A 26,626-nucleotide genomic window follows, 5' to 3' on the forward strand; every position below is an offset into this window, starting at 1 on the left:
TTGGAGTGGTGCATCTCTGAGCAAGTGCTTTCTTGAAGTATCCTGAGATCTGCTCTGAGACTGGACGGGTGTGAAGCTAGGCCAGACATGCTGTGACTTTCGCTGGACTTGGCTGCTTGTCACTGCATGTGAACCTCCAGTGCATTAGAGAGCTGCTTCTGGGGATTAAAGTGGTCAGACCTGTTGAACTGCAAACCGATTTCTTGGGGTGTGGCTCTTGGTTTCTGGGAGTAAAAGATACTTGATTCTTCCAGTCAGGGAAGTCAAAGAATCCCCTCAGCCTTACTGACTTTTTAGAATCTGAGAATATCTAAATCAAACTTTGCTGCTTGTGCGAGTCAGCCTGACGAATCACTGAAGAGGTGGATAGAGGTTCACCCATCTGTTAGCTGCTCTTGAGAGGATTCTCTCAGAACGTTGGCCCCTTTGGTGGAAGTGGTGGTCTCTCTGGCAGTTCCTTGCATCTCTTCTTCCTTACCCTACTCCTCAAACCCGTTAAGATTTGCTCTGAAAGTGCCACTTTGACATTGAGCTCTAATTAGCCTGTCCCTTGCTCATGATCTTCCCACTTGCTCTGGTTTCCAGGTGGCTCAGAGGGAGTTTACTTTCCGCCTCATGTCTGAGAGTTTGAGGAAGGCTTTGGGAAGAATTGCAGGGTTGGCACAGAGTTCCATGAATACAAAAGCATAACAATTATTTGTCGTTACCTTACTGGGCTTTCGGTGGAAACTGAAGGAGCAACTTCTTGTGGCTTCCAAGTTCTTGGAATTACTGAAGATTTTCACCAAGGTTAACCATATAATACTATTAAATATTTAAGTAGGGATTGGTAATTTTCATACTCCCAGATGCTTTACTTTTGAACTAAAATAGTGGGAAAGAAGAAACCACTGACAGTTGGAAGTATGTTAATGACCTCAAACATGACCTTCTATCCTAAATACTAACTGCTAAGACAGACTTGAATCCATTTTGTGCAGAAGTCTTGGTTACCCTGGAGGAAGGTCGATGTAGAATTTGGCGTGACTCAGTAAGGTCCATGGTTGTGATGGAAGCCCTTATACCATGTTTGAGTCTGTGTGATCGTGGAGTCGTAAGAGGATACAGTGTTGATTTTAGAAGAAAATCCCAGAAAGCTGCTCTTTCCCTCACTTTCCTTTTAGGGGTGAAACTTTGTGAGACTTTGATTAGAGTCAAGATACCCTTCCATGGATAGCCACAAATCTCATGAAACTCTTCCATGTGCCTAAGATTCTAAGTGTGGTGGCTTCATGCCTGCAATCCCAGAGGCATGCATGGGGTGAAGACAGGAGGATTATAAAAGTTTAAGGTTAGACTGGGCCACAAAATGCGACCCTGATTCAAGTATATAAACAAGCCTAAATGCATCCAGGTGAAGAACTTTCTGTTGGCTGAGATTCTAGGTTAGGGACAAAATGTATTTCCCCAGTGATGTGGGCCTTGATATGATGAGGTGAGCAAGAGCCTTCCACAGTAGTATAAGTAGGTTTGGCATCCATATTGATGAAAATTCTGTTGTAATCATGTCAGAGTACTTGCCCTCCTGTTTACCACAGACTGCCAGGTCAGCATGGAGTACATTTTGTTATCCTTCACAGACAGGGCTGGGTACAGCGTCAGACATTTCTGGAGAGGCCCCGCCCAGATTCCATCAGTGGCTAGTGTTTCTCCCCACTTCACAAGGTAAAGTCTAGAGCTGCAGTTACCTTGGTTGATAATAACCATTTGGGATGACACACCATCCCAGGAAGGAAAGTGAGATGTAACAATACGTGAAGCTACCTCCCTGGAGAATGTGGAAAAGGTGTCACGTGACCTAACTTTGCTTTTTGTTTTCCTTTGTACACATGTGTGCATTTGTGCCATGCCCGCATGTTCACATATATGTGCATGCGTGTGGAAGCCAGCAGCTGCTATCATATGTGGTCTTTCTCAGTCACTCTCTATGTATTGAGACAGAATATCTTCCTTGAACTTGTAGCTCACTGACAGCTAGTCTAAACTGGCTTGCCCTGGGAATCCCCTGGTCTGAATCTATGTGGGTGCTGGGGAGCCAAACTCAGTTCCTCATCCTTGGGCAGCAGATGCTTTATTCGCAGAGCCATCTCCCTAACTCCCGTGGTGCTAGGACCTGACTTTAGAGCCTGAGTAGGTTTATATAGTGAGATCTTGTCTCCAGCAAAATGTACTGGCTCACACAATTGCTTCTAAAGAGCCTAAGGCAGGATTATGAGTTGGAGACCAGCTTCAACTACATAGCAAAACAGCAACAACAAAAGTATTTCCAGTAGAAAAAGAATATTCAGAGAAATCTGCTGTGGGATAATGCTCTAGTACCCTGGAAAGATTTGTCACTTGTTCTGGTTTAATAAAACACAGATTGGCCAGTATCCAGGTGGGAAGTATAGGTGGGTGACCAGACTAGGAGAATTTTGAGAAGAGGAAAGTCTCAGTCTGCAGCTGTCACCTAGACACAGAGGAAGCAAGATGAGAATGCCTCACTGATAAAAGGTACCAAGTCATGTGGCTAGCACAGATAAGAATTACAGGTTAATTCAAGTTGTAAGAGCTAGTTAATAATGAGGCTGAGCTAATAGGACAAGCAATTTATAATTAAATATAAACCTCTATGTGATTCTTTGGAACTGAACAGCTGTGGGACTGGGTGGAACAGAAACCTCTGTCTACAGAAATCTAAGTGACGCCTGCCATGTTATGCTCACTAAGTGTGACAGACACATCAGGTGAGTGTGCAAAGGAGAGGAGGTGTGGGGTGCATGGGAACATCTTATCTGTAAATAAACTTAAAACGTAAACTGTTCTAAAATTAAGTCAATTTGAACATAGCTGCAAACTTCAAAAGAGGTCACCTTCCCTCAGCCCTGAAGCCTCCTCTTGTAAACTGCCCTTCCACTTTTACTGAGTGACTTTGTTTTCTGTAGGGAAATTAAAAAGTTGCCTGTGAAAGAGAGAGGAATTATTCTTTTTGGAGATTGTCCCTAGCTTGTCCACTATTATTCTAGTTTTAAATGAAGTTTGTCTGTCACTTTTTAAATGAAGTTTGTCACTTGGGGTTGTGCCAGTTCTTGAACCTAAATGTCCCTTCTTGCCTAAGTCTTAGGGTGTTGAAAGGTAGGTGACATCCCAGAGTGACAGCTAGTACGAGTCCTTCCATAGCAACTGATGGCACACATCTTAGACTGATTTTTCACTTCATGTGCTATGTGTGACTTTCAAAACAGCTTGATGGGAGCAATGATGAACCAAAAGTGTGTACAGGTGGCTGGTGTGGGAGTCCTTCTGTAGTTGTGTTAATTTATTGGTTAATGAATAAAGTTGCTTTGGTCCACAGCAGGGCAGAATAGAGCTAGGCAGAAATTCCAAGCAGATAGAGGAGGAAAGAAAGCAAAATCAGGGAGACTCCATGTAGCTGCTGAAGGAGACAGACACCACCAGAACCTTGCTGGTAAACCATAAGCCTTGTAGTAAAATACAAAAAACAAGGAATGGGTTAATTTAAGATGCAAGAGCTAGCTAGGAATGTGCTATAGTCATTGGGCTAGCAGTGTTGCAGTTAATACAGTTTCTGTGTGATTATTTTGGGTCTGGGTGGCTAGAAAGTGAACAAGCAGCCTCTGCCTACAGGGGGCTTTCAAAGCTGGAGATAAATGGGAGCTTAACTGTTTTTATCCTAGGTCCTCAGAACACCTAAGAAACTGTAAGGTGGAAATCTATTTGAAGAACCTGTGCTGTAGGAAGCAGCTGCAGGCTGCATTCCTGGCTCCTGGCCCCCGGCCGCCCACACGGCTACTCTGTTGTAAATCGGAGCAGCGATGGGGCTGCATCCTGCCACCCGGCTAGCTTTATACCTGAAATAATTACACGGAAACTGCATTCTTTTAAACACTGCCTGGCCCATTAGTTCCAGCCTCTTATTGGCTAGCTCTTACATATTGATCTAACCCATTTCTAATATTCTGTGTAACACCACGAGCTGGCTTACCAGGAAAGATCATAACCTGCATCTGTCTGGAGTGGGAGAATCATGGCGATTCCCTGACTCAGCTTCTTTCTCCCAGCATTCTGTTCTGTCTACTCCACCCACCCAAGGGTTGGCCTATCAAATAGACCTAGGCAGTTTCTTTATTAATTAACCAATGAAAGCAACAGATTAGAAAGAAATCACTCCCACATTATTTCCCCTTTTTCTGTTTAAACAAAAAAGAAGGCTTTCATTTTAACATACTAAAATTACATATAGCAAAACAGTTATCAAGCAAGAATTATAGTTACAATATTTATATCTATTTTATCCTTTATCATAACTAAGGAAAACTACAATTAACCATTCTTTAACTCCATCAAAGACTCCAGAAGGATATAATATTTCCTAAACAAATAAGAAATCCAAAACTCTAGAAATGACAGAGACATCTTGTTGCCTGTATAGTCACCCAAAGTTCTTTTGTACCATTGGGACATCCATCTTTGGCCTTCAGGCCCATAGTGTTTAGCAGACATTTCCATGAAGCAGGAAATTTTAAAGACAGTTCAGTCACTATCTGCTGTGTCCTGCAGAATGTCTCGTAGACTCTTTCACATATCAGGAACCCCGAAATATCATCTCACCTTTAGGCAAGTGTAGTAGTCCTCTCTCTGAGGGTACTCTGTGTCCAGTTTATGCAATAGTCCAGGCAAGAGCAGTTTCTTGCCCAAATGGCTAACCAACTCCATAAAGATCCTCTTTGATGCCCATCTTCAAAGTAGATTGGTGCTGCCAGGAGCAGACGTGTCTCATTGTCATGAAAAGCCCTAAGTTATTAAAATATTTTAAATGCCATATTTTGCAGTCTTTGAAAGATATGAAGAATGTCTATCTAACTGAAATATATCTCTATATATCTAGAAAATCTAACATGACTACTATTGATGATTATCCATTAGCAACCTATATTTCCTAATTATATATTACATTTTTGAATGAACTACACAATAACAATACCTTAATCAAGATCAGAAATACATATACACATAACAAAATTGACCTTATAATCCATACCAATGCAAATTATTTATATCAAGCTTGTGCTTTTTCTTCTTGTCCGTTGCATTTCTTTTTCTTTTTTTTTTTTTTATTTTCGAGACAGGGTTTCTCTGTAGCTTTGGAGACTGTCCTGAAACTAGCTCTTCTAGACCAGGCTGGCCTCGAACTCACAGAGATCTGCCTGCCTCTGCCTCCCTAGTGCTGGGATTAAAGGCGTGCGCCACCACCGCCTGGCCCCTTGCATTTCTTAAAGTTTTTCCATTCCACTAAAGAAAATGTCATATAAAACTCAGGCATCCCTAGAGAACCACAGCAGAGCCCTGGGCTGAGCTCCCAAAGTCCAGTCCAAGAGAGGGAAGAGAGAATACGAGCAAAGAGGTCAAGACCATGATGGGGACACCCACTGAAACAGCTCACCTAAGCTAATGGGAGCTCACCAACTCCAGCCTGACAGCAAGGGAACCAGCATAGGACCAAACTAGTCCCTCTGAGTGTCGGTGACAGCAGCATGGCTGGGGCAGACTGCGGGGCCACTGGCAGTGAGAACAGGATTTATCCCTACTGCTTGTTCTGGCATTTTGGAACCCATTCTCTCTGGAGGGATACCTTATTCACCCAAGATAGAGTGGGGAGGCCCTTGGTGCTGCCTCAAAGCAATGTGCTAGACTTTGTTGACTCCCCATGGGAAGCCTTACCCTCTCTGAGGAGTGGATGGAGGATGTGATGGGGGAATGGGGGAAGAAGGTAGAGGGAACAGGAGGAAGGGAGGAAGTGGGAAATGGATTTGGCATGTAAAATGAGAAAAGATAGGGGTTTTTTAATAAATTAAAAAGTTTTGATTATTAAAAAACAAGAAATAAACTAAGCCTTTCTTCTTCCCAGTGTCCTTTTTACCCCCCAAATCCTGCCTAGCTGTTGGCTGTTCAGCTTTTTATGAAACCAATCTGAGTGACAAATCTTCACAATGTACAAAAAGTTATTCATACTTCCCTACCTCCCACCCAACTTTAACTTTATGTTCCTTCTCTCTTTAAAAAAAAAAAGGCACGGAAAAACATTAATCAAAACAAATAGGCAAAAGATCAATAAGACAAAAGTACCAAAACAAAGCAAAATGAAGCAAAAAGTCCTCAGAAATGCCAATGAGTTTATTTTGTGTTGGCCAACTACTCCTGGGCTGGGGACCTGTCCTGGAGTGTGGTTGATATGCACTCCATTGGCAAGGCTGATTTTTCCCTTTGCCAGCAGGTATGTCTTGGTTAGGGGTAGGGTCCCATGTCCACCTCCCTCACTCCCCCACCCCAGCCTCCGCCTCAGTGCTTTGAGCTGTCTGTCTTGAGCCTGTGCAGGTCTTATGCATGTGTCACAGTCTGTGAGTTTATATGTGCATCTGTTGTATCTGGAAGACACTGTTTCCTGAGAGTCATCTGCCATGTCACCTCTGACTCTTATAATCTTTCTGTCTCCTCTTCTGCATAAGTTCCCTGGACGCTGAGGGATCTTGTACGGATCTTGCATATACAGCCACAGCCACTGTGGGTCGGTGTGTGGAACAACCCTGTTTCACCACAGATGTCCACCGTCTCTTTCTGCCATGACCCTTGAGCTCAGGGAGTGTGACATAGGTGTCTTGTTTAGATCTGAGCACCCCAAGGCCTCTTATTCTTGACACAATGACCAGTTCTAAGTCTCTAAGTTAGATGCCACCTCCTTTGAAAAGAAGCTGCTCACTGAAGGTTGAGAGGTGCACTGTGGGTATAATAAGGATAAGAGCTTAGGGGCAGTTTATCACTATATTAATTTAGCAGGATTATAGTACTAGGTTCTCCTCTAGCGCCTCTGACAGCCAGCAGTGGACTGCTGGCCCTGCTCAGTACCAGGAATGAATTCCACTTTGTGGAGCAGTCTTTAAGCCCAGTCAGAAAGTGGTTGATTTCTCCCATGTTGTTCCAGGCTAGCCATTGTAGTTCACAGCCTTTGTAACTATGTGGTTATTATGAATAATATTGCTATAAACATAGTTGAGCAAATGTCCTTATAGTATGATTGATAATCCTTTGGGTATATGCCCAAGAGTGGTATTGCTGAGTCTTGAGATAAGATGATTTCCAATTTTCTGAGAAATCGCCATATTGATTTCCAAAGTGGCTGTGCAAGTTTGCACTCCCACCAGCAATTCAGAAGTGTTCCCTTTTCCCCACCACCTCTCCAGCATAAGCTATCATCAATGTTTTTATCTCGGTCATTCTTTCAGGTGTAAGATGGAATCTCAGAGTTGTTTTGATTTGCATTTCTCTGATGGCTAAGGATGCTGAATATTTCCTCAAGTGTCTTCCGGCCATTTAAGATTTTTCTGTTGAGAATTCTCTATTTAGCTCTGTACCCCATCCAACTGTATTGAATAGATATGGAGAGAGTGGACAGCCTTGTCTTGTTCCTGATTTTAGTGAAATTGCTTTGAGTTTCTCTCCATTTAATTTGATGTTGGCTGTCAGCTTGCTGTATATTGCTTTTATTATGTTTAGACATGTTCCTTGTATCCATGATCTCTCCAGGACTCTTATTATGAAGAGGTGTTGTATTTTGTTGAATGCTTTTTCAGTATCTAGTGAGAGGATCATGTATTTTTTTTCTTTCAGTTTGTTTATATGGTAGATTACATTGATAGATTTTTATATGTTGAACCATCCCTGCATCTCTAGGATGAAGCCTACTTACTTGATCATGATGGATGATTTTTTAATGTGTTCTTGGATTCAGTTTGCTGAGATTTTGTTGAGTATTTTTGCATCAATGTTCATGAGGGAGATTGGTTTGTAATTCTCTTTCTTGGTTGAGTATTTGTGTGGTTTCGGTATGAGGGTAACTGTAGCCTCATGAAGAGTTTGGCAATGTCCCTTCTGTTTCTATTGTGTGGAACAATTTGAAAAGTACAGGTATTAGTTCTTTGAAGTTCTGGTAGAATTCTGTGCTGAAACTATCAGGCCCTGGGCATTTTTTGGTTGAGAGGCTTTTGATGACTGACTGTTTCTATTTCCTTGCAGGTTATAGGTCTATTTAAATTGTTTATTTGGTCTTGAATCAATTTTGGTATGTGGTACCTATCCAGAAAATTGTCCATTTCTTTTACATTTCCCAATTTTGTGGAGTGCAGATTTTTAAAGTATGATATAATGATTTTTCTGGATTTCCTGTGTGTTTGTTGTAATGTTCCCCTTTTCATTTCTGATTTTGTGATGGATGTTCTCACTCTGCCTTTTGATTAATTTGGATAAGGGTTTGTCTATCTTGTTTTTTCTCAAAGAACCAGCTCTTTGTTACATTGATTCTATTGTTTTCTTTGTTTCTATTTTATTGATTTTTCAGCCCTTAATTTGATTATTTCCTATCATCTACTCCTGCTGGGTGAGCCTGCTTCTTTTCTAGAGATTTCAGGTGTGCTGCTAAGTCACTAGTGTGAGATTTCGCCAGTCTTTATGTAGGCACTCAGTGCTATGAACTTTCCTCTTAGCACTGCTTTCATAGTGTCCCATAGTTTTGGGTAGTTGTTTCTTCACTTTTGTTGAATTCTAGGAAGTCTTTAATTTCTTTATTTCCTCCTTGGCCCAAGGGTTATTCAGTTGAGCACTGTTCAATTTCCATGAGATTGTAGACTTTCTGCAACAAGTCTTGTTGAATTCTAACTTTAAGCCATGGTGATCCGATAAGATACTGGAGGTTATTCCAAATTTTTGTATCTGTGGAGGTTTGCTTTGTTACCAAGTATGTGGTCACTTTTAGAGAAGTTTCCCTGAAATGCTAAGAAGGTATATTCTTTTGTATTTGGGTGAAATGTTCTATAGATGTCTGTTAAGACCATTTGAGTCCTTATATCTGTTAGTTCTCGTATTTCTCTGTTAAGTTTCTGTCTGGTTGACCTGTCCATTGGGGAGAGGGGGATGTTCAAGTATCCTCCTATCAGTGTGTGGGATTTGATATGTGATTTAAGCTTTAGTAATGTTTCTTTTAAATATGTGGGTGCTCTTGTATTTGGGGCATAGATATTCAGGATTGAGACTTCATCTGGATGGATTTTTCCTGTGATGAGTTATGAAGTGTCCTTCTCTGTCTCTTCTGATTGATTTTAGTTTGAATTCTATTTTGTTAGCTACTAGGATATCTATACCCGCTTGTTTTTTAGGTTCAATTGGTTGGGAAATCTTTTCCCAACCCTATACTATGAGGTAATGTCTGTCTTTGAGGTTGAGATGTGTTTCTTGTATGTAGCAGGATGGATACTGTTTTCATATCCATTCTCTTAGACCGTATCATTTTATAGGTGAATTGAGTCCATTGATATTAAGAGATATTAATGACTAGTGATTGTTAATTCCTGTTAATTTTTGATGGTAGTATTTGTGTTTCCCTTCTTTGGCATTTGCTGGTGTGAGGTTATTTGTTGCCTGTGCTTTTGTGGGTGCAGCTAGCTTCCTTTGGTTGGATTTTTCCTTCTAGTACTTTCTGTAAGACTGAGTTTGTTGATAGGTATTGTTTAAAACTGGTTTTATCATGGAACATCTTGTTTTCTCCATTGATGGTGATTAAAAGCTTTGCTGGATATAGTAGTCTGGGTTTGCATCCATGGTCTCTTAGTGTCTGCAGCACATCTATCCAGGACCTTCTGGCTTTCATGGTTTCCGTTGAGAAGTCAAATGTAATTCTGATAGGTTTGCCTTTATATGTTACTTGGCCTTTTTCCTTTGTAGCTCTTAATATTCTTTCTTTATTATGTATGTTTATTGTTTTGATTATTATATGGCAATTTTTTTCCAGTCCAATCTATTTGGTGTTCTGTAAGCTTCTTGCACCTTCATAGGCATATCCTCCTTCAGGTTTGGAAAGTTTTCTTCTATGATTTTGTTGAATATATTTTCTCCACCTTTGAGACAGACTTCTTCTTCTATCCCTATTATTATTTTCATGGTCTCCCAGATTTCCTGGATGTTTTGTGTTAAGGAGTTGTCGTATCTAACATTTTCTTTGACCAATGAATCTATTTCCTTTACCATATCCTCAACTCCTGAAATTCTTTCATTTCCTGTATTCTGTTGGTGATGCTTGCATCTGTAGTTCCTGTTCATTTACCTAGATATTCTATTTCCAGATTTCCTTTAGTTTGTGTTTTCTTTATTGACTTTATTTCAATTTTCAAGTCTTGAACTGTTTATTTCACTTGTTTAGTTTTTTCTTGGTTTTTTTTTTAGCTTCCTTTAAGAGATTTATTGATTTCTCCCAATTTTTTGACTTTTTCTCCAAAAAAAAATTTTTCTTTAAGAATTTTTTTTTCTCTTTAAGTGCGTCTGTCATCTTCAGAAAGTTATATTAAAGATACTTTCTTCTGCTTCTTCTGGGCAGGATGTTCAGGTCGTCCTTTTGTGGGAGCACTAGTTTCAGGTTTTGCCGTTTTGCTCTTTAGGCTGTTGAATGTGTTCTTGCATGGGCACCTTCCCATCTCTTCCTCCAAGGGGTGCCTTTGGCTTAGGTGGTCACTCTTCTTCTGGGTGCAGGCAGGGCCATGCCTCTGGTGGTCATTACTGAGGCTCTGGGGGCTCCTCTCCAGGTGCAGTGGGGGATGTTTGCAGGTGTGGGGAGGCTGATTTGAGGTCTGTGGGGTTTGGTGGCTGGGGGTGGGGCATGGGATGTGCCTGGGAGCTAGGGTCCAGAGAGCTAGTCCCTCTAGCTGGGAACTTCTTCAGGAACAGCCAGGGCTAAGGCCCAGCCATTTTGTTTATCTGGCTTTAGTTTTTGTTTTTTTTTTTTTTACGTTGCAGATACCCTCTGTCAGATGTATAGCTGATAAATACTTTTTCCAATCTCTAGACTCGTGGTTGATAATGTCCTTTGCTTCTTAAGAGAAATTTGTGTCAGGTGTGGTGGCACACACCTTTAATTCCAACACAAGGAAGGGAGAGTCAGGCTGGTCTTCATAAATTCAAGGCCATCCCGAGTCACAGGGAAGCAATCCTGTCTCAAAAGACAATAAAATTAAAAAACAAACAAAAAAAGCTTTGCTTTTGAGAAGGGGGTCTCCCAAATGCTTGGATTGAAGCATGTACCATCACACCTGGCTAAAACTATTTTTTTATTAATTAAATTTATTTATTTTACAACATGACCACAGTTTCCTCTCTCTTCCCCTTCTGCCTTCCCCCTTCCCCCCAACCCACTCCTCTTTAGTTTCTGTTCAGAAAGGGTCAGGCCTCCCATGGATCAACAAAACATGGTGTATTAAGTTGCTGTAGGTCTAAACACTCTCCTTGTATTAAGGCTGGGCAGGGAACCCAGTGTGAGGAATAGAGTCCCAAAAGTCACCCAAAGCATTAGGGACAGCCTCTGTTCCCACTGTTAGGCTTCCACAAGTATACCAAGCTATGCAACTGTCACATATATTTAGACAGCCAAGGTTAGATCATGCACGCTCTCTGGTTTTCGATTCAAATTCTGTGAGCTCCTATGAACTCAGGTTAGTTGATTCTGTGGGTTCTCTTGTGATGTCCTTAACCTCTCTGACTCATATATCCTCCCTCTCTTCAGAAGGATTCCTCAAGCTTGGCCTAAAAAAAAAAAAATTCGAGTATCAGTGGAAAATAACAAATAACAGTGCGCAGAATTAGTGTAGTATATTGTAAAATTGAAACACAAGAGCCCAGGCCTCTCAGAGTCTTGGATGCAGCCATGCTGCCAACAAGTCAAGCAACTGTAGCAGAGTCATTTATAACCAGAGCCTAATTCCTTGATCAGTCCTGGGTTTGGTAATGGTATCCTGAAGTGGAATTAAAGAGAAGGGGGGCGTGAGGAGGCGATCTTGACAGAACTTCCAAGGAGGAGTTTTGCCCACTGTAGCAGAGTCTGTATCATAGTTTTGTTGAAACACAAGGTTATAAAAGTATTAGATACAATAATAAATGGAAATAAACTGGAAGCCTGGACACTTTGTAACCGTCAGAAACTTCTGGATAGTTCTGACTTAGCTCCTGTGTCTGTGGCCTCAGGCCGGCCATTTGCCCCATTTTCCAAGGTCCCTCAAGCCACCCAGCAGACCTGACCCTTTCAGGCTCCTGTCTCCCTACTTCTATAGTCAGCTTTCTAGTTGCTGGTTGCTGATCAAAGCCTCTGACAATGATTAATTTGATGGGAAGAGGCAAGCTTGGAACCTTCCAAACCAGAAATCTGCTCTCTCCTGAAAAGTCCTTTCTGCACAGTGGTCAGCAGAAAATGAGCTGTTTCCTGAGTTCTCCGTTCTGTGCTCCTTGAGGTGAAGAGCAAACATGTTGGGGATAGATAGCTCACCTTCCTTGTCTGCTCCATGAATACAGCTCCTGGCTTGCCTTGCTCATCCCTGCTTAATTTCTCCACTCTACCAACTGTGTGACAGTTCTCTGGATTAAGTTGTCTCTACTTACTAGAGCCTGCCCTGCCTTCTCTCTATTTATTGGGCTTGGATGATAGAGGAAAACCATCATCCTGCATGGTCTTTCATATATCGTATGGACAGATTAATGTTCAATCATAATGACGTCAATGAAAGTGGTTTCTCTACAAGAACTAGTAGCTGGTTCATTTATACTGTAATTTAAGCTGATTAATTGACATTCGTCATAACTCCAAAACCAGAGTCTCATTCTTCTCCTCAGTTGTTTTCCTGAGAGTCAGTGGTGTGCCTTCTCTGGTGTAAGAATGGATTACTCTGGTTTTGCAGGTCTTTGCCATCTCTGTCAACTGTGATTTAATCATGGAAAGGAATTCTGCTTGGTTTGGGAGGGTTTATACTTGGAGTGACCGAGTCCTAGCTCTTGCTGTTGGTTTCATACCTTGCTTTGCTAATGAGCTTATTACTACAGTCTTCCAAGCCTGGCTGCTGTGACCTCTGCCATCCTGTTTGTGCCAAGCCCTGTTCTTGGCTTCCACACAAGGATCCCACAAGGGCTCCATCTGAGAAGGCGGTTTCCAGGACTGGGAGGGTGGGTCTGCTTGCCAACACTGGCTTTGAGACCACCGCTTGTTTTTCCAAGATTAATAATCACAGAGATCTCCAGCCATGTTTTCTTTTCCAGAATACTTTCCAAAAAGTCAGTAAGAATGTCTCTGAAGCTTTTTTCCTTTGAAGGCAGAAATGCCTAAGGGGAGCATAAATTACAACTTTGCAGAATAGTATTTAAAACCTTATCCAGATTTTTTTTTCTTAAAACACACACACCACACCACCCCAAACAAACACACATTTTCACATATTTGATTCATTTGGGAGGAATAACCACTGAGCTATTGACATAGCTGGCCCTTGGCATGTTCCGTTTCAATGCGCTTAGAGTCAGCTCTAAAGCCTCCTGTGTTTCTTCTTGGAAAGCTCAACATGACCTTCCTGCCATGGTGGTGAGATAAATGACAACTCATTTTAAAGATTCTTCCCTTCTCTATCTTTGTCTTTCCTCTACAGGCCATGTGTTTATACTATGGGATCCCCCATCAACAACAGGGCCCTTTTTCCATGCCAGGAACCACCGGTTGCCATGTCAACATGGCAGGCTACAGTTCGAGCAGCTGCATCTTTTGTTGTTTTAATGAGTGGGGAAAATTCTGCCAAGCCCACACCACTTCGAGAAGGTACTGTACATGGGTTCTGTCTGTTTGGGTGTGACGCACACACTGGACCCAGGGACCCATCAACTGTGCTATAGCCTCTGAGGGAGCAGCTTTCCTAGTGAGATTGGAACAAAACCCTGTCAGACGAAGCACAGGCTTGCCAGGGGGAGGACCACTTGGGAGTCTGGGCATGGGGTTCCAGACTGTCTATGCCAACGTTACCAATTCATAGTTGATTCCAGAGTCATCTTTACCTGGTGGTTTGTGGAGCAAAGTGGGTGGTCTTGGTTGAAGACTTCATGGATCGGCAAGCATGGCCGTGGAAACACATTAGAGTTGAGCTGTGTGTTCTTTGGACGTGGTATCTATATGCGGTTGCCTGTTTTTCCGAGAGGCAGTACTCAGGCTAGCCAACTTGCTGGGCTTGGAAACCTGAACCCAGGGTGTGTCAGAGATGGTGGCAAGAGTCACCCCATCACCTGGGTTTCCTGCATGACACTCGCTTGTTCTTTCACCACTGTCCATTTGATGTCTTCAGCACGCTGATGCCAGGAAACAGTACTCAAAAACCAAAGTGAAATCATTTGGAAGAATGACTCCTCCTACATTGTTTCCCACCCCACCCCACCCCAGTCCCTAAGAGCCATGTCTGTCAAGAGGCGCTAAATTGTGACTACGCATGCAGCACCATCTGCTTTTTGTTAACACGACACTGAGAGTATTTCAGGTTGCCATGCACTTTAGAAACATAATTCCAAACATCAGCGGCTTTTATTGTCTGAGCACATCAGAACCTGCCTGACTCTCGCATTGGCGGATAGTTTGATCACCAGATTGTTTTCCTGTTATCAATACGGTTGTATTAGGTTCCCAAGGAGGTGACTGGATGAATGAATGGTGGTGGGTGTGAACTGGGGCAGGTCGAGGCTGTGTCATGTGACCCACAGTACTTTCCAGGTCATGCCACCTTACTTTCTAGTGTCCTGCGACCTGTGAAATGGTGCCTGTGGGTAAGGCAAGGGTCCTCCTTTAGTTTGATAATCTAAACCATTACCTGTTTTCTACACGGAGAGGCTCAGGGTTGCTGAATTTATCTGTTCTGATTTGAGGCTTCTGCTTCACCGTTGGTTAGACTTGTTGCATATGTACCAGATTCTTGAGTTTAATAATTTTTTTAAATGTAGAACCTTTAGATAATATACTTACATAATGAACAAAGGACATAAAAGTCTGTTTTTGCTTTTAAAAATCTGGGGTGGGGTTGCATTTTCATTGCATTCTGAGACAGCCTTTGTCCATGCATATACCATTTCTTTAAATTATTGGAGAATTTTATACATGCACATATGTATTTTGATCAAGTTCATTCCCTCATCCCTTACATCCAATTCCTCCCCGCCCCTGCTTTTCCCTCCCGCTGTATCCGTTTAGAGCTACAGTGTGTGTATGGGTGTGGGACCATCCACTGGAGCATGGACAGCCACTCGGGGGCTGCATCCCTGAAGAAAAGGGACTTTCCCTCTCCCAGCAGCCATCAGTTCCCAGAAGCTCCTCAGCTAGGGGTGGGACTCCATTTGCTCCTCCCTGATCTGTGCTGGGGATTTTGACTGGCTTGGTCCAGGTTTTGTCAGGTACAATATACATGCATGCCTCCATATGGAGATCCTGCAGTAGTAGGTTTCAGTGGCGTTTTCACAGGTGTTTTTTGTCCCCCGTCCTTCCTGTCCCTTCTCCACTCTGCCCGTCCTCTCTCGCCACATTAACCTTTCTGTTCCCACATTCCTTTTCCCTCTTCATGCTTCTTCCTGCGTTCTGTCCTCTTTTCCTTGATGTCCTCTCCCATGGCTGCTTATTGGTTTCCTGACTTGTGTGGGTACACTGATTTAGGCACATGCATCTGAATGTTCCCAGCATCCACACAAGAGAAAGAGCTGAACTTGCAGTGTTGGTGTTTCTAGGTCTGTTACCTCACTCAGGATGGTTATTGATAGTTCCATCCATTTACGTGCAGATTTTACAATTTCATAGTTTTTTTTACAAATGAATAATAGTCCATTGTGTAAATATACCACATTTCCATTATCCATTCCTCAGTTGACGGACGTCTGTGCTCTCTCCATTTTGTGGCTATTATGAAAGAGCGGCAATGAACATGAACAATCAAGTATTTCAGTAGTAGGATATAGAGTCCTTTGGGACTAGTTTTGGAGGTGATTCAGCTGGATCATATGGTAGATCTATCTCTAGCTTTTTGAAGAACCGCTACGCTTATTTCACAATGGCTACACCAGCTTTCTCTCTCACCTTTTCCCTCAATATTTGTTGTCTTTTTTTTTTTTTCTTTATCTTAGCTATTGTAACTTGGGTAGGATGAAATCTCAAAATAGTTTAAATTTATATTTCTCTTATGGTCAAGGATGTTTAAAATATTTCTCAGCCATTTGTATTTCTTCTTTTGAAAATTGTGTTTAATTACATGCCCCAGTTGTAAGTTAGGTACAAACCTCCCATTTGGTGTTTAGCTTTTGAAATCTTTGTATATACTGGACATTAACCCTTTGTTAGATGTATAGCTGGTAAAGACTTATTTCCCATTCTGTAGGCTGCCTCTTCGCTGGATTGATGGTGCCCTTTGCTGTACAGAAACATTTTAGCTTCATGAGGTCACATTTCTCAATTGTAGGTCTCAATGCCTGTGCTACACGTTTTGATACAGGGACTTGTGTCCCCTCGGCTACCCTCAGACTTGCTATGTAGTATGGTGTAAGCAAAGCGCTCTACAAGCTGAGGTCTGCCCTAGCCCAGTACAGGTCCCTTCTTACTGCCCTTCCCCAGCTTCCTGACAACCTGCCTCAGAGGCACCTCAGCTGCTGGCTGCTGTCTTTCTTTCACGGAGTGAACGGTATGTGTGTATGCTGGTCTTCCTTTAGAGCCGAGGGAACTGCACGTGTGCGCGCTGGTCTTTAGAACTGAGTGAACTGCACGTGTGTGCACTGGTCTTTAGAGCTGAGTGAACTGCACGTGTGTGCACTGGTCTTCCTTTAGAGCTGAGGGAACCGCACGTGTGTGCACTGGTCTTCCTTTAGAGCTGAGGGAACTGCACGTGTGTGCACTGGTCTTCCTTTAGAGCTGAGGGAACTGCACGTGTGTTCACTGGTCTTCCTTTAGAGCCGAGGGAACTGCACGGGTGCACTGGTCTTTAGAGCTGAGTGAACTGCACGTGTGTGCACTGGTCTTTAGAGCTGAGGGAACTGCACGTGTGTGCGCTGGTCTTCCTTTAGAGCCGAGGGAACTGCATGTGTGCACTGGTCTTTAGTGCTGAGTGAACTGCACATGTGTATGCTGGTCTTCCTTTAGAGCTGAGGGAACCGCACGTGTGTGCACTGGTCTTCCTTTAGAGCTGAGGGAACTGCACGTGTGTGCACTGGTCTTCCTTTAGAATTGAGGGAACTGCACGTGTGTGCACTGGTCTTCCTTTAAAGCTGAGGGAACTGCACGTGTGTGCACTGGTCTTCCTTTAGAATTGAGGGAACTGCACGTGTGTGCGCTGATCTTCCTTTAGAGCTGAGGGAACTGCACGTGTGTGCGCTGATCTTCCTTTAGAGTTGAGGGAACTGCATGTGTGTGCGCTGATCTTTAGAGGATCGGGAAGTTTAATACAATCTGGGATTCAAATATGTTTTCTTCTATATTTTGCTTTGTGTTTTATCTTTCGGAGGTACTGTTACTGTTTTATATTTCACCCAGTTTCAAATTATATGTTGAATAAATGTTTAAACTGATTTTTTATTCTTGATCTCGTAAGCTTAAATTGTTTTTCAATTGTTTGAGGAAACAATTTAAAAATTTTTTTCTCTAAAAGTGGGTTTATTCTCTCTCTCGCTCTTTTGTTTTGTTTCTTGAGACAGGGTTTCTCTATGTTACATTACAGCATTAGCTGTCCTGGAACTCACTCTAGACCAGGCTGGCTTCGAACTCGCAGAGATCAGCCTGCCTCTGCCTTCTGAGTGTCGGGATTAAAGGCGTGTGCCACCACCCCCAACTCTATAGTTCATTTTCTAATGTCCTCCTATACTTTGATTGACTGTGAAATGTGTTCACTTATGAACAATTCTTGACTTAGATATTAACTTTTTTCTTCAAGTAAGGACTGGATGAGGATGCTGGCTGTCTTTGAGCATCTCTGACCTTTCTGCCTCTGCCCCCAGGTGCTGGCACGGTTCTGTAGACTCCACACCCAGCCCTACTTCACTGTTTTCCTCTGAGATAACTGCTATTGCTCTCACCACTCACGTGACATTCTGAGGATAAATCTTACATTAAGGTTTAATTTTTGAAAGAAGTTTGGCATTGCTGCCCACACGCTCTTTGCCTTTTGAAATTTTATGTAATTCAAACTTTAGCTCTAGATGTGGTACCTTCCTTTCTAATCGACTGAGCTGCAGTGTGAGGTACTTACTCTCAATGTGTATTTTAAATGTGTCATTCAATGATTTGACACTGTCCCATAGTAGCACAGGCCAGTTCCATCACTCAGAGGGCTCCTGGTGTGCGCTTATTCCTCCCCATCCTTCCTTCTGTGTCCCTGACCTGATTTCCATCTCCAGAGATTAGCTCTGCTGTATATTCCAGTAGGCCTGCCTTCAACTCAGCCTGCCGCTCCTATAAAAGCCAGCCTTTAATCCATGGATAGGATTCTTGGTATGAATGAGCCTCGTTCCACCCACTTACCTATTGTAGACAGATTGTTTGGGCCAGTTCAGAAATTATGCTCTAACGTCCACATCTGTGACTTCTTTGACGACATGGCTCGCATTTCTCATGGGTGAATTCCTGAGACTAGAATGTCTAGATCATGTGATAAACATCTGTTTTTGCTTCTAAACTTAAATTGAGGTTCATTGTCTGCCAGGTCCTGTCTCAAGTGCTCTCATGGTTTTGTATTCTTTCTTAGCATCTGAGAGCTCTGGTTGTTGTTCACCATTGCGAGTGCTTAGCACAATCAGAGTTGGCCCTTGAGGCCGTGTGAAATGCTGTCTCATGGTCTCAGTTTGAGTGAAATGCTGTCTCATGGTCTCAGTTTGAGTGAAATGCTGTCTCACGGTCTCAGTTTGAGTGAAATGCTGTCTCACGGTCTCAGTTTGGATTCCTCTGGTAGCTGATGCTGTTGAGCACTTTTCATGCGTTACTGCACATAAGTTTTTATTGTAGAGCATCTGTAGTTCGGTTTTTTGTTTGGTTTTGGTTTTACTCTTTTGGGGGCCCATCACCCAGCTCCCAAATAAATACATGAAGACTTATTCTTATTTCTGAATGATCAACCTTAGTTTGGCTTGTTTCTAGCCAGCTTTTCTTAAATTAGCCTATCTACCTTTTGCCTCTGGGCCTTTACCTTTCTATTCTGTATTCTTTTCTTTCCTTCTTACTCTGTGGCTGGTTGTGTGGCTGGGTGACTGCCTGCTGGTGTCCTCTCTCCTACCCTTTTTCTTGCTCTTTCCCCCTTCTCTTTCTCTTCTCCTATTTATTCTCTTTGCATGCCAGTCTCACCTATCCTCTCTCTCCTGCCTAGTTATTGGCTGTTCAGCTTTTTATTAGACCAATCATGTGTTTTAGACAGGCAAAACAATACCACTTTACAGAGTTAAACAAATGCAACATAAAAGAATACAACAGCTTTGCATCATTAAACAAATGTTCCACAGCATAAACAAATGTAACACATCTTAAACTAGTATTCCACAGCAGCCTCTGCACAGGTCACTTGAGGGTTCTGAATGTGTGTCTTTTGTTTGTAGATATGCGAATTCTTTGTCTAATGCTAAGACATGGTGCTAGAGAGGTAACTGAGAGTCCTACATCTTGCAGGCATCAGGAAGTGAAGTGAGTGTCACACTGAGTGAAACTTGAGCAAAAGAAACCACAAAGCCTACCTCCACAGTGACACACTTCCTCCAACAAGGCCACACCTTGTAATAGTATCACTTCTTTGGGGGGCCATTTTCTTTCAAATTACCACACTCCACTTCCTGGACCCCAAAATCTTGGAGCAATATCATAATGCAAAATGCATTTAGTCCAACTTCAAAAGTCCCCATAGTCTATCACAATCTCAACAATCTTTAAAAGTTCAAAGTCTCTTCTGAGATTCATGTAGTCTCTTAACTATAATCTCATGAAATCAAAGTCAAAAAGTAGATCACATACTTCCAACATATAATATCACAGGATATGAATTACCATTCCAGATTGTAGGGAAGGGAGCATAGTGAGGGAATACTGGACCAGAGCAAGACCAAAAACCAATTGGGCAAACTCCAAACTGCATCTCCACGTCTGATGTCAAAGTGCTCTTCAGATCTCCAACTCCTTTCAGCTTTGTTGACTACACCACACTTCTTTTTCCTGGGCTGTTTCCATGCCCTGTTAGCAGCTTTCCTCAACAGGTATCCCACGGCTCTGGCATCTTCAACCTTGGGGTCTCCAAGGTAATCCAGGCTTCAACTTTGTATCCTCACACATTGACCTCTCTTGTCCTCCATTCAGAGACACCCCTGATACATGCCTGGCCTCAGCAGCTTTTCTTAGTCCTGGAAGGTTCCATAATGCCCTCCTTCTATCCTTAAAACCAGGATCACTTGGCTGAAGCTGCCAAGTTCTACTGTGTAAGCAGTAGGGGCTGGATGCTTTCACACACCAGCATCCTGCAGTCCGCTGACGGGTTCTGTGCATTGCCTGTTTTCGTAAAGAAGCTTTACTGGGTTATGGCTGTTGCCTGCGATGTCTTCCAAGTGCAGGTGAGAATTTACAAGGAAGGGTCACAGGACCAGAATCTTTGTTCTGATTTCTACCCCACTTCTCTTTTATCAGCTGTCTATTTAAAGATTATCATTAAAAATTAGAATAATTAGGAGACTGATAGGAGCAAGAGATTAAGGTCAGTCTGGACTACACAGTGAGACCCTACTCCCCCTCCCCCCCCAAAAATAGAAAAAGATTAAACTAACATTTTCACAGAATACTTCAGTATTTCCAGGAATATTTGTGGGCCTTTTCCTTAGAATTCCAGGCAAGAGCAGGGTCTTCATAGAGCTGCTTGGGGTTTCCTGCTCATGGCTCTTACACCTCACAAAACCTTTCCCAGCCCAACCCAAGGACAGATTGAGGTTGAAAAGGAGGACTCTCCCCCGGAGCTCATCAGAGGACAAGCAGGGAACTTACTGCTGAAGCCCATGTTGAGGGAACTAGGAGAGTGGGAGGCGCTCACAGCTGGGTCTGCAGGCCTCAGCAGAAAGGCCTGTGTGTGGGGGGGTGGGAGGTGGACACGTGGTCTCCCTCGACCAGGCCTGCCTCTTTGGGTCCTCCACTCTCCTGTGTACAGTCCCTGGAAGCCTGAGTAGCCAGCCCTGCCCAGCCAGTCTGGTTCCCTCACAGTGACACGCCATCAGCCCCATTAGCACGTTTACCAGGCAGTCGCCGATTTCCTGAGATGTAAGCATCTCGGAGCCAGTCACAGAAATGGCAGCGGTCGTTGGGCAGGAGACATCAGAAGAGAGCCCTCTGAGCCTGTGTTCTACTAGGAAATCATCCTTCCTAACGAACAACCATCATAAGAACTTTATTACCTAAATAGTCATCTCTCTTCCATCCCCTCTCCTCCCTCCCTCCCTCCCTCCTCCCTCCCTCCCTCCCTCCCTCCCGGCTTCTCTTCCCCTCTCTTTCTTCCCCCTATCCCTTCTTCCCCTCCCCCCCTTCATTTCTTTCTTTTCAGAAAGACTTAGTTAAGGCCATACATTGAGATTAACTTGTTTGACTGATTTAACTATTCAGCTTCCTCATCTTAAAATCATTTTGGCAGGAATGTTACCTACGCCAGCTCTGTTCCACTTGCAATGCCTTGTGTATAATACGGGCTAAGAAATGTGCGTGCTGAATGTGGCCTGTGTAATCAGATGAAAGTAACGTTTCCTGGCAGAAACACTGAAGATCATTGTAGGTGATGACAGAAGCAACTCCATGCTCGTTGCTTTCCTTGGTGCTGATTTCTCTCAGTAACTTAAAAAAGAAAAAAACCTCATTTTCCCTAGTAATTATTTTGTTGTTGTTGTTTTAAGATTATATTTGTAAGTTGTAGTGTAGTGCTAGCAGGGACCAGAAGAGGTCATCAGATCCTTTGGAGCTAGAGATATAGGTGGTTATGAGCCCCTGGATGTGGGTGCTGGGAACCAAGAGCAGTATATGGGCTTAACCTCTGAGCCAGTTCTCCAGGCCCCTTGCTTTATTTTATTTATAAATCTAATTTGACTTCTTACAAATTAAATAAGTTATTTTCTAGGATCTTTCTTCTGTTTTTATTTTCAAAAGTAGAAAGTGTAAATGTTTCCAGGCAGGGAATGGTGCATGCCTTTAATCCCAGCACTCAAGAGGCAGAGGCAGGCGGATCTCTGTGAGTTTGAGGTCTGGTCTATAGAGCAAGTTCCAGGACAACTTGGGCTACATAGGGAAACCCTGTCTTGAAAACAAAACAAAAGTATAAATGTCACTTGCCACTCTCTGGCCTGTCTAATAGACCAGTTCTCTGATATTCCCTTTTTCATTACTGGGAAATTTTAGGAAGAAGGATTTACGGAGCCAGACCCTCCCCGACTAAAAGCTAGCTTTCTTTCCCCTTTTGATGGCTCAAAATAAGCAACACAGTGGAGAATGCTCCCATGGTGTGCAAGCAGGGGGTCACATGTAAGGAGATAGTGAATTAAAAGACATTTAGGGGTGGTTATGATTAAATGCCTTACCCACAAAAAGAAAATGGCAAAGTAGAGAAGCTTCTTGGTTTGGGAACTGGGAACTCAGTCTGGGCCATGCGTGCATGAGCTGTGAAGGCCAAGTGTGGAGTAAACATATGTGTTGGTCCCGGTAGAAAGCTGCCCTCCAGTCAGGCTGTGTGCTGCCATTCTGTTGCTCACGTGGACCCTGATGATGTCTTACACGTTTCCGTCCTTTAACCTGTGCTTTGTCATCATTGCTCGCCTCTTACACCGTGTTCCATGCACATGTAATATGTGGATGTTATGATTTTTCTGTTTTTAGACTACAGTGCTCCTGCAGCATTCTCACTGCTATGCATCTTTGTCTTGGACTAGACATTCACGAATGTTTGAACGAGAGGCATTAATGTTCGCCTTCTGACCAGCCATCCAGACAGGTGGTGTTCTGTCCACTGGTTTCCTTGGTGTTTCAGGGAAGCTAGCTGTCTGTATTGTGGTTGTGTACACCAGGGAGACAGTGTTTCCTTAGGGAAGCCATGAAGCCTTGAGATAAGAGATGCTTATGCTCATGACCTACACAGCAGCACTCACTCAGCAGATGGCGCTCTTCCACCTTTGCAGGTTATTCTCTCCAGGTCTCTTGGGCCCAGGGCCATACCTTGCTGGCAAGAGGGTTTGTAGGGTAGCATTGGCTTATGCAGCTATTGTCTGGCCTGGTTAGAGAAGGCTAGTGGGCACTGGCCCACCTGCTGCCAGTGACAGCCCTTGGGCAGTAGTGGAGGGCTGCCATGGCCATGTCTGTGCAGAAGTGCCAACCACCCATGGAGAGGCAGCATCCCAAGAGTCGTACCAGGAGTAATGCTGGGTTTGCCAGAGCCCCAGAGGATGGAGAAGGATGCCATGAGTGGAAGAACAATGAAAATTGGGAAACTACATTCTTTTCAATGCGTACATTTTACTTATTATATGTTTCTATGATATACATATTTATATAATATAGTTATCATACATGTATCCTTATGCAGCTTGCATTTGTGCTGCTGTTCCTGAAGCATTCCTACCATATGGGATAGTTTGGGCTGGATGCTCTGAAGAAAGAATTATAGGTAGGGTGATAGTCTTGGGGTAGGAAATACATTAGATTTGAGGAAGTAAATGCGATCCATTGAATGAGAGCACATACCAACTGACATTGCTGAGCGCTTCATTCTGTTTGTCTGGCTGGCAGTAGACTCTTCCAAAGCTACATGAGTGCTTCCAATAGGAAGATTTGAGTGTTTGTTTTAATTTTCAGTGAAAACAACAATTTTGTTAAAGCTCTCATGTATTTGTCTGTCCTTGAACTGATATTTCTTTTTTTTTTTAAAGATTGATTTGTTTGTTATGTGTATTCTCAGTATTCTGTCTGCATGTATGCCTGCAGCCCAGAAGAGGACACCAGACCTCATTACAGATGGTTGTGAGCCACCATGTGGTTGCTGGGAATTGAACTCAGGTCCCTTGGAAGAGCAGGCAATGCTCTTAACCGCTCAGCCATTTCTCCAGCCCCCCTGATATTTCTTTATTAGTTGATTTTATTTTGTTGTTTTTGTTTGTTTTGTTCTTGATCTACAAGATATCATGTAGATCAGGCTGGCCTCAAGGTTGCTCTACAACCAGTTATGACTTTGAATATGTGTCCCGCCTTCACCTCCCAGCTGGTAGCACTGTAGATGTGCACCGCTGTGCCCAGTGTAGGTACTGAGGACCTGACTGAGGAGTCCTCCATGCTAGGCAAGCACTCTGCCAATTGAAAACCGCCTCAGCTAACTCTTTAAATGTCAAGCCTTCTGCGAGCTGCTTAGCTTTGTGAAGATAAAGCCAACCAGCTCTTGCCTGTGTAGCAGTAAGGTGGTATGTGGTGGTAGCTGCCTTTGAGGTTTCAGTAGTAGACCAGGTATGCAAGACTTGACTACCCATATATCTCACTAGTTTACTCTTGCTGATTGGTAGGACCAAAAAGTGACTACAGGACCTTGATTTTTCTCATTTTTTTCCCTTTCATAAAAATGCTTGTCTCAAGATACCAAGTCACGGTCACATCCCCTCCCTCCCCAGCTCTCACCCCATGAGCTGACTGCTCTGTCACCCTTTGTCTCTCTTCACTGGTAACTCCTTATGATGAAAGTCTTCACATTGATGCCAAGGACAGTTCTCAGAGCAGTAATGAAAACAGTGACTCAGGTAATTGTGTTAGTGCTTTCTAGGTTATGGTGTGCTCATTTTCAGAAGTAAATTTTTACTGTAGTATATATAATGTGCTGGGTGTCAAACCCAGATCTTTGTGCATGCTTCATGAATACTCGTAACTGAACTGCATCCATAGCCAAAACCAACTTTTTAAATTGTCTCTTTTGAAAACCAACCCCTTTCAAGTCCTGTTATTACTGCAAAATCCAGTTATCTCTAAGGAAAATTTCAGTCCTGTTTCAAAGATGAAAATGCTTATTTGGATCTTATCATGGCTGCTACCACACCTGTGAGACAGATGTATCATTGCACAGCCGCCTTGTGGTGTTGTTGAAATGGCCCCTAAATGTATTCCAATTTGAGAAAATGATATAGGGGTATATGGTATAAAGAACCCTGCTCTCTTTTTGAGGGCGTTGCAGAATCTGTAAGAAGGTGGTGGGCTTGACTGCTTGAGCCTATGTGAGGGAGGACCATTGCTTCTGGCTGCTTCCACAGCCCCCATCTCTGCTGCCCCTATAATGAGTCCAGGCCTCGCTATGAAGTCATCCAAGGTGTGGTGGGGGCTGGCTTCTACAGAGGAAAAACTTTGCCTAATGTAAGTACAGTGTGTTCTCTTGGTTTTGCAGCTGGTTCTGTGAGGGGGTTGGGTGCAAGTGGGTTGAATAAAAAGAAAAATGAAGGCATTCACTGTTTCATGGAGGACAGCTCACTGAACGTAAGCAGCATTTAAATAGTCTCCAAATGGCCCATTCTATATGAAGTCATGCAGGATGCCCCCTTTGGGCTGTCATTCTCCTTAAATGGATCACTTTGTTTGCACTGTGTTTTCATGCCATTCAACCTTAAACCTCAAACGTGGGCCTCATCAGGTCATGGTCTCAGTGCACATATGGCAGCCATACCTTCAAACATCCTTGCTCACGCCTTCAGAAAGTCTCCCGGAGTGACTGGGAGAGGCAGCTACAGAGCAGAGAGGTCGCAAGCGATGACAGCAGCAGTGACAAGGGCAGCATCCAACACTGAGACCAGGACTGTGCCTTGTGACTCTGCATTATCCGTTTTATTCCTCATGTGATCCCATGAGGTAGACACTATGGTTGTTCCTCTGGTACACATGAGGAAATTGGTGTAGCCAAAAATACTAACATGCCTCAGCCAGCAGGTACAGAGCAGGAATTGGGCTAACATTTCCAGAGCCAGCATTGACCCATGACGTTCTGGAAAGAAGTAAACCCATTACCAGTTGTGTCTGCAGGGCAGGCTGAAGACTCTGGAATGTATGCCCTGCAGTCCACGCATACACCCTGGCTGTAGGCAGGCTTTGAAGACTCATAGGAGACTGGCCAAGAGCAACACAGAAGAGGCTTTTCTTCCTGGTGAGAAGTCTACAAGTGTCCTCATAGTCCAAGCTGAAAGCCCTTCCCAGAGCACAGGAAGTTCTCCACAGTCCAGGCTGGCTCTAGCATTGCCCAGGATTGGATCAGGACAGATGCTCAGGGACAGAAATGCTCGAGAAACAGGATCAGGACAGATGTTCATGGACAGATGTGTTTGAGAAATGCTCCCTAGAAGCTTGGTGGATCAGGGCCTTTGGAACTAGATCTCTAAGGGCTGACCACCTGGTGTGCCCTGTGATGCCACTTTTTGTTTTTAAAGTCTGAGGTATAAAATGGTCTTCTCCAAGGAGGCCATCTGCAGCACTTCAGACACAATTGCAAGTACAAACAGATGTGCAGGTGCAGGTTTTCTGTTGGCACATTCAGGAGCCAGGTGGTGGTGGCACATGCCTGGAGGCAGAGGCAGGTGGATCTCTGAGTTTGAAGCCAGCCTGGGTCTACAAGAGCTAGTTCCAGGACAGGCTCCAAAACTACAGAGAAACCCTGTCTCAAAAAAAAAAAAAAAAAAAAAAAAATATATATATATATATATATATATATATATATAT

General features: G+C 43.3%; 1 protein-coding gene across 4 annotated transcripts in view; it reads left to right on the top strand.

The window, feature by feature from the left end:
- The window catches only part of Aopep (aminopeptidase O (putative)), a 268,212-nt gene that overhangs the window by 34,123 nt on the left and 207,463 nt on the right, over nucleotides 1–26,626 (top strand). For all 4 annotated transcript variants that reach the window (XR_009058196.1, XM_057787439.1, XM_057787440.1 and 1 more), the window contains exon 3: nucleotides 13,542–13,708. Coding sequence is in view for 3 of the 4 variants with exons in the window: in XM_057787439.1 (XP_057643422.1) it covers nucleotides 13,542–13,708 (167 nt within the window). In the remaining variant the exon portion in view is untranslated. The remainder of the gene's footprint in view (nucleotides 1–13,541; nucleotides 13,709–26,626) is intronic.

The sequence above is a fragment of the Chionomys nivalis genome, chromosome 13 (assembly GCF_950005125.1).
Source record: "Chionomys nivalis chromosome 13, mChiNiv1.1, whole genome shotgun sequence".
Taxonomy (NCBI): Eukaryota; Metazoa; Chordata; class Mammalia; order Rodentia; family Cricetidae; genus Chionomys; species Chionomys nivalis.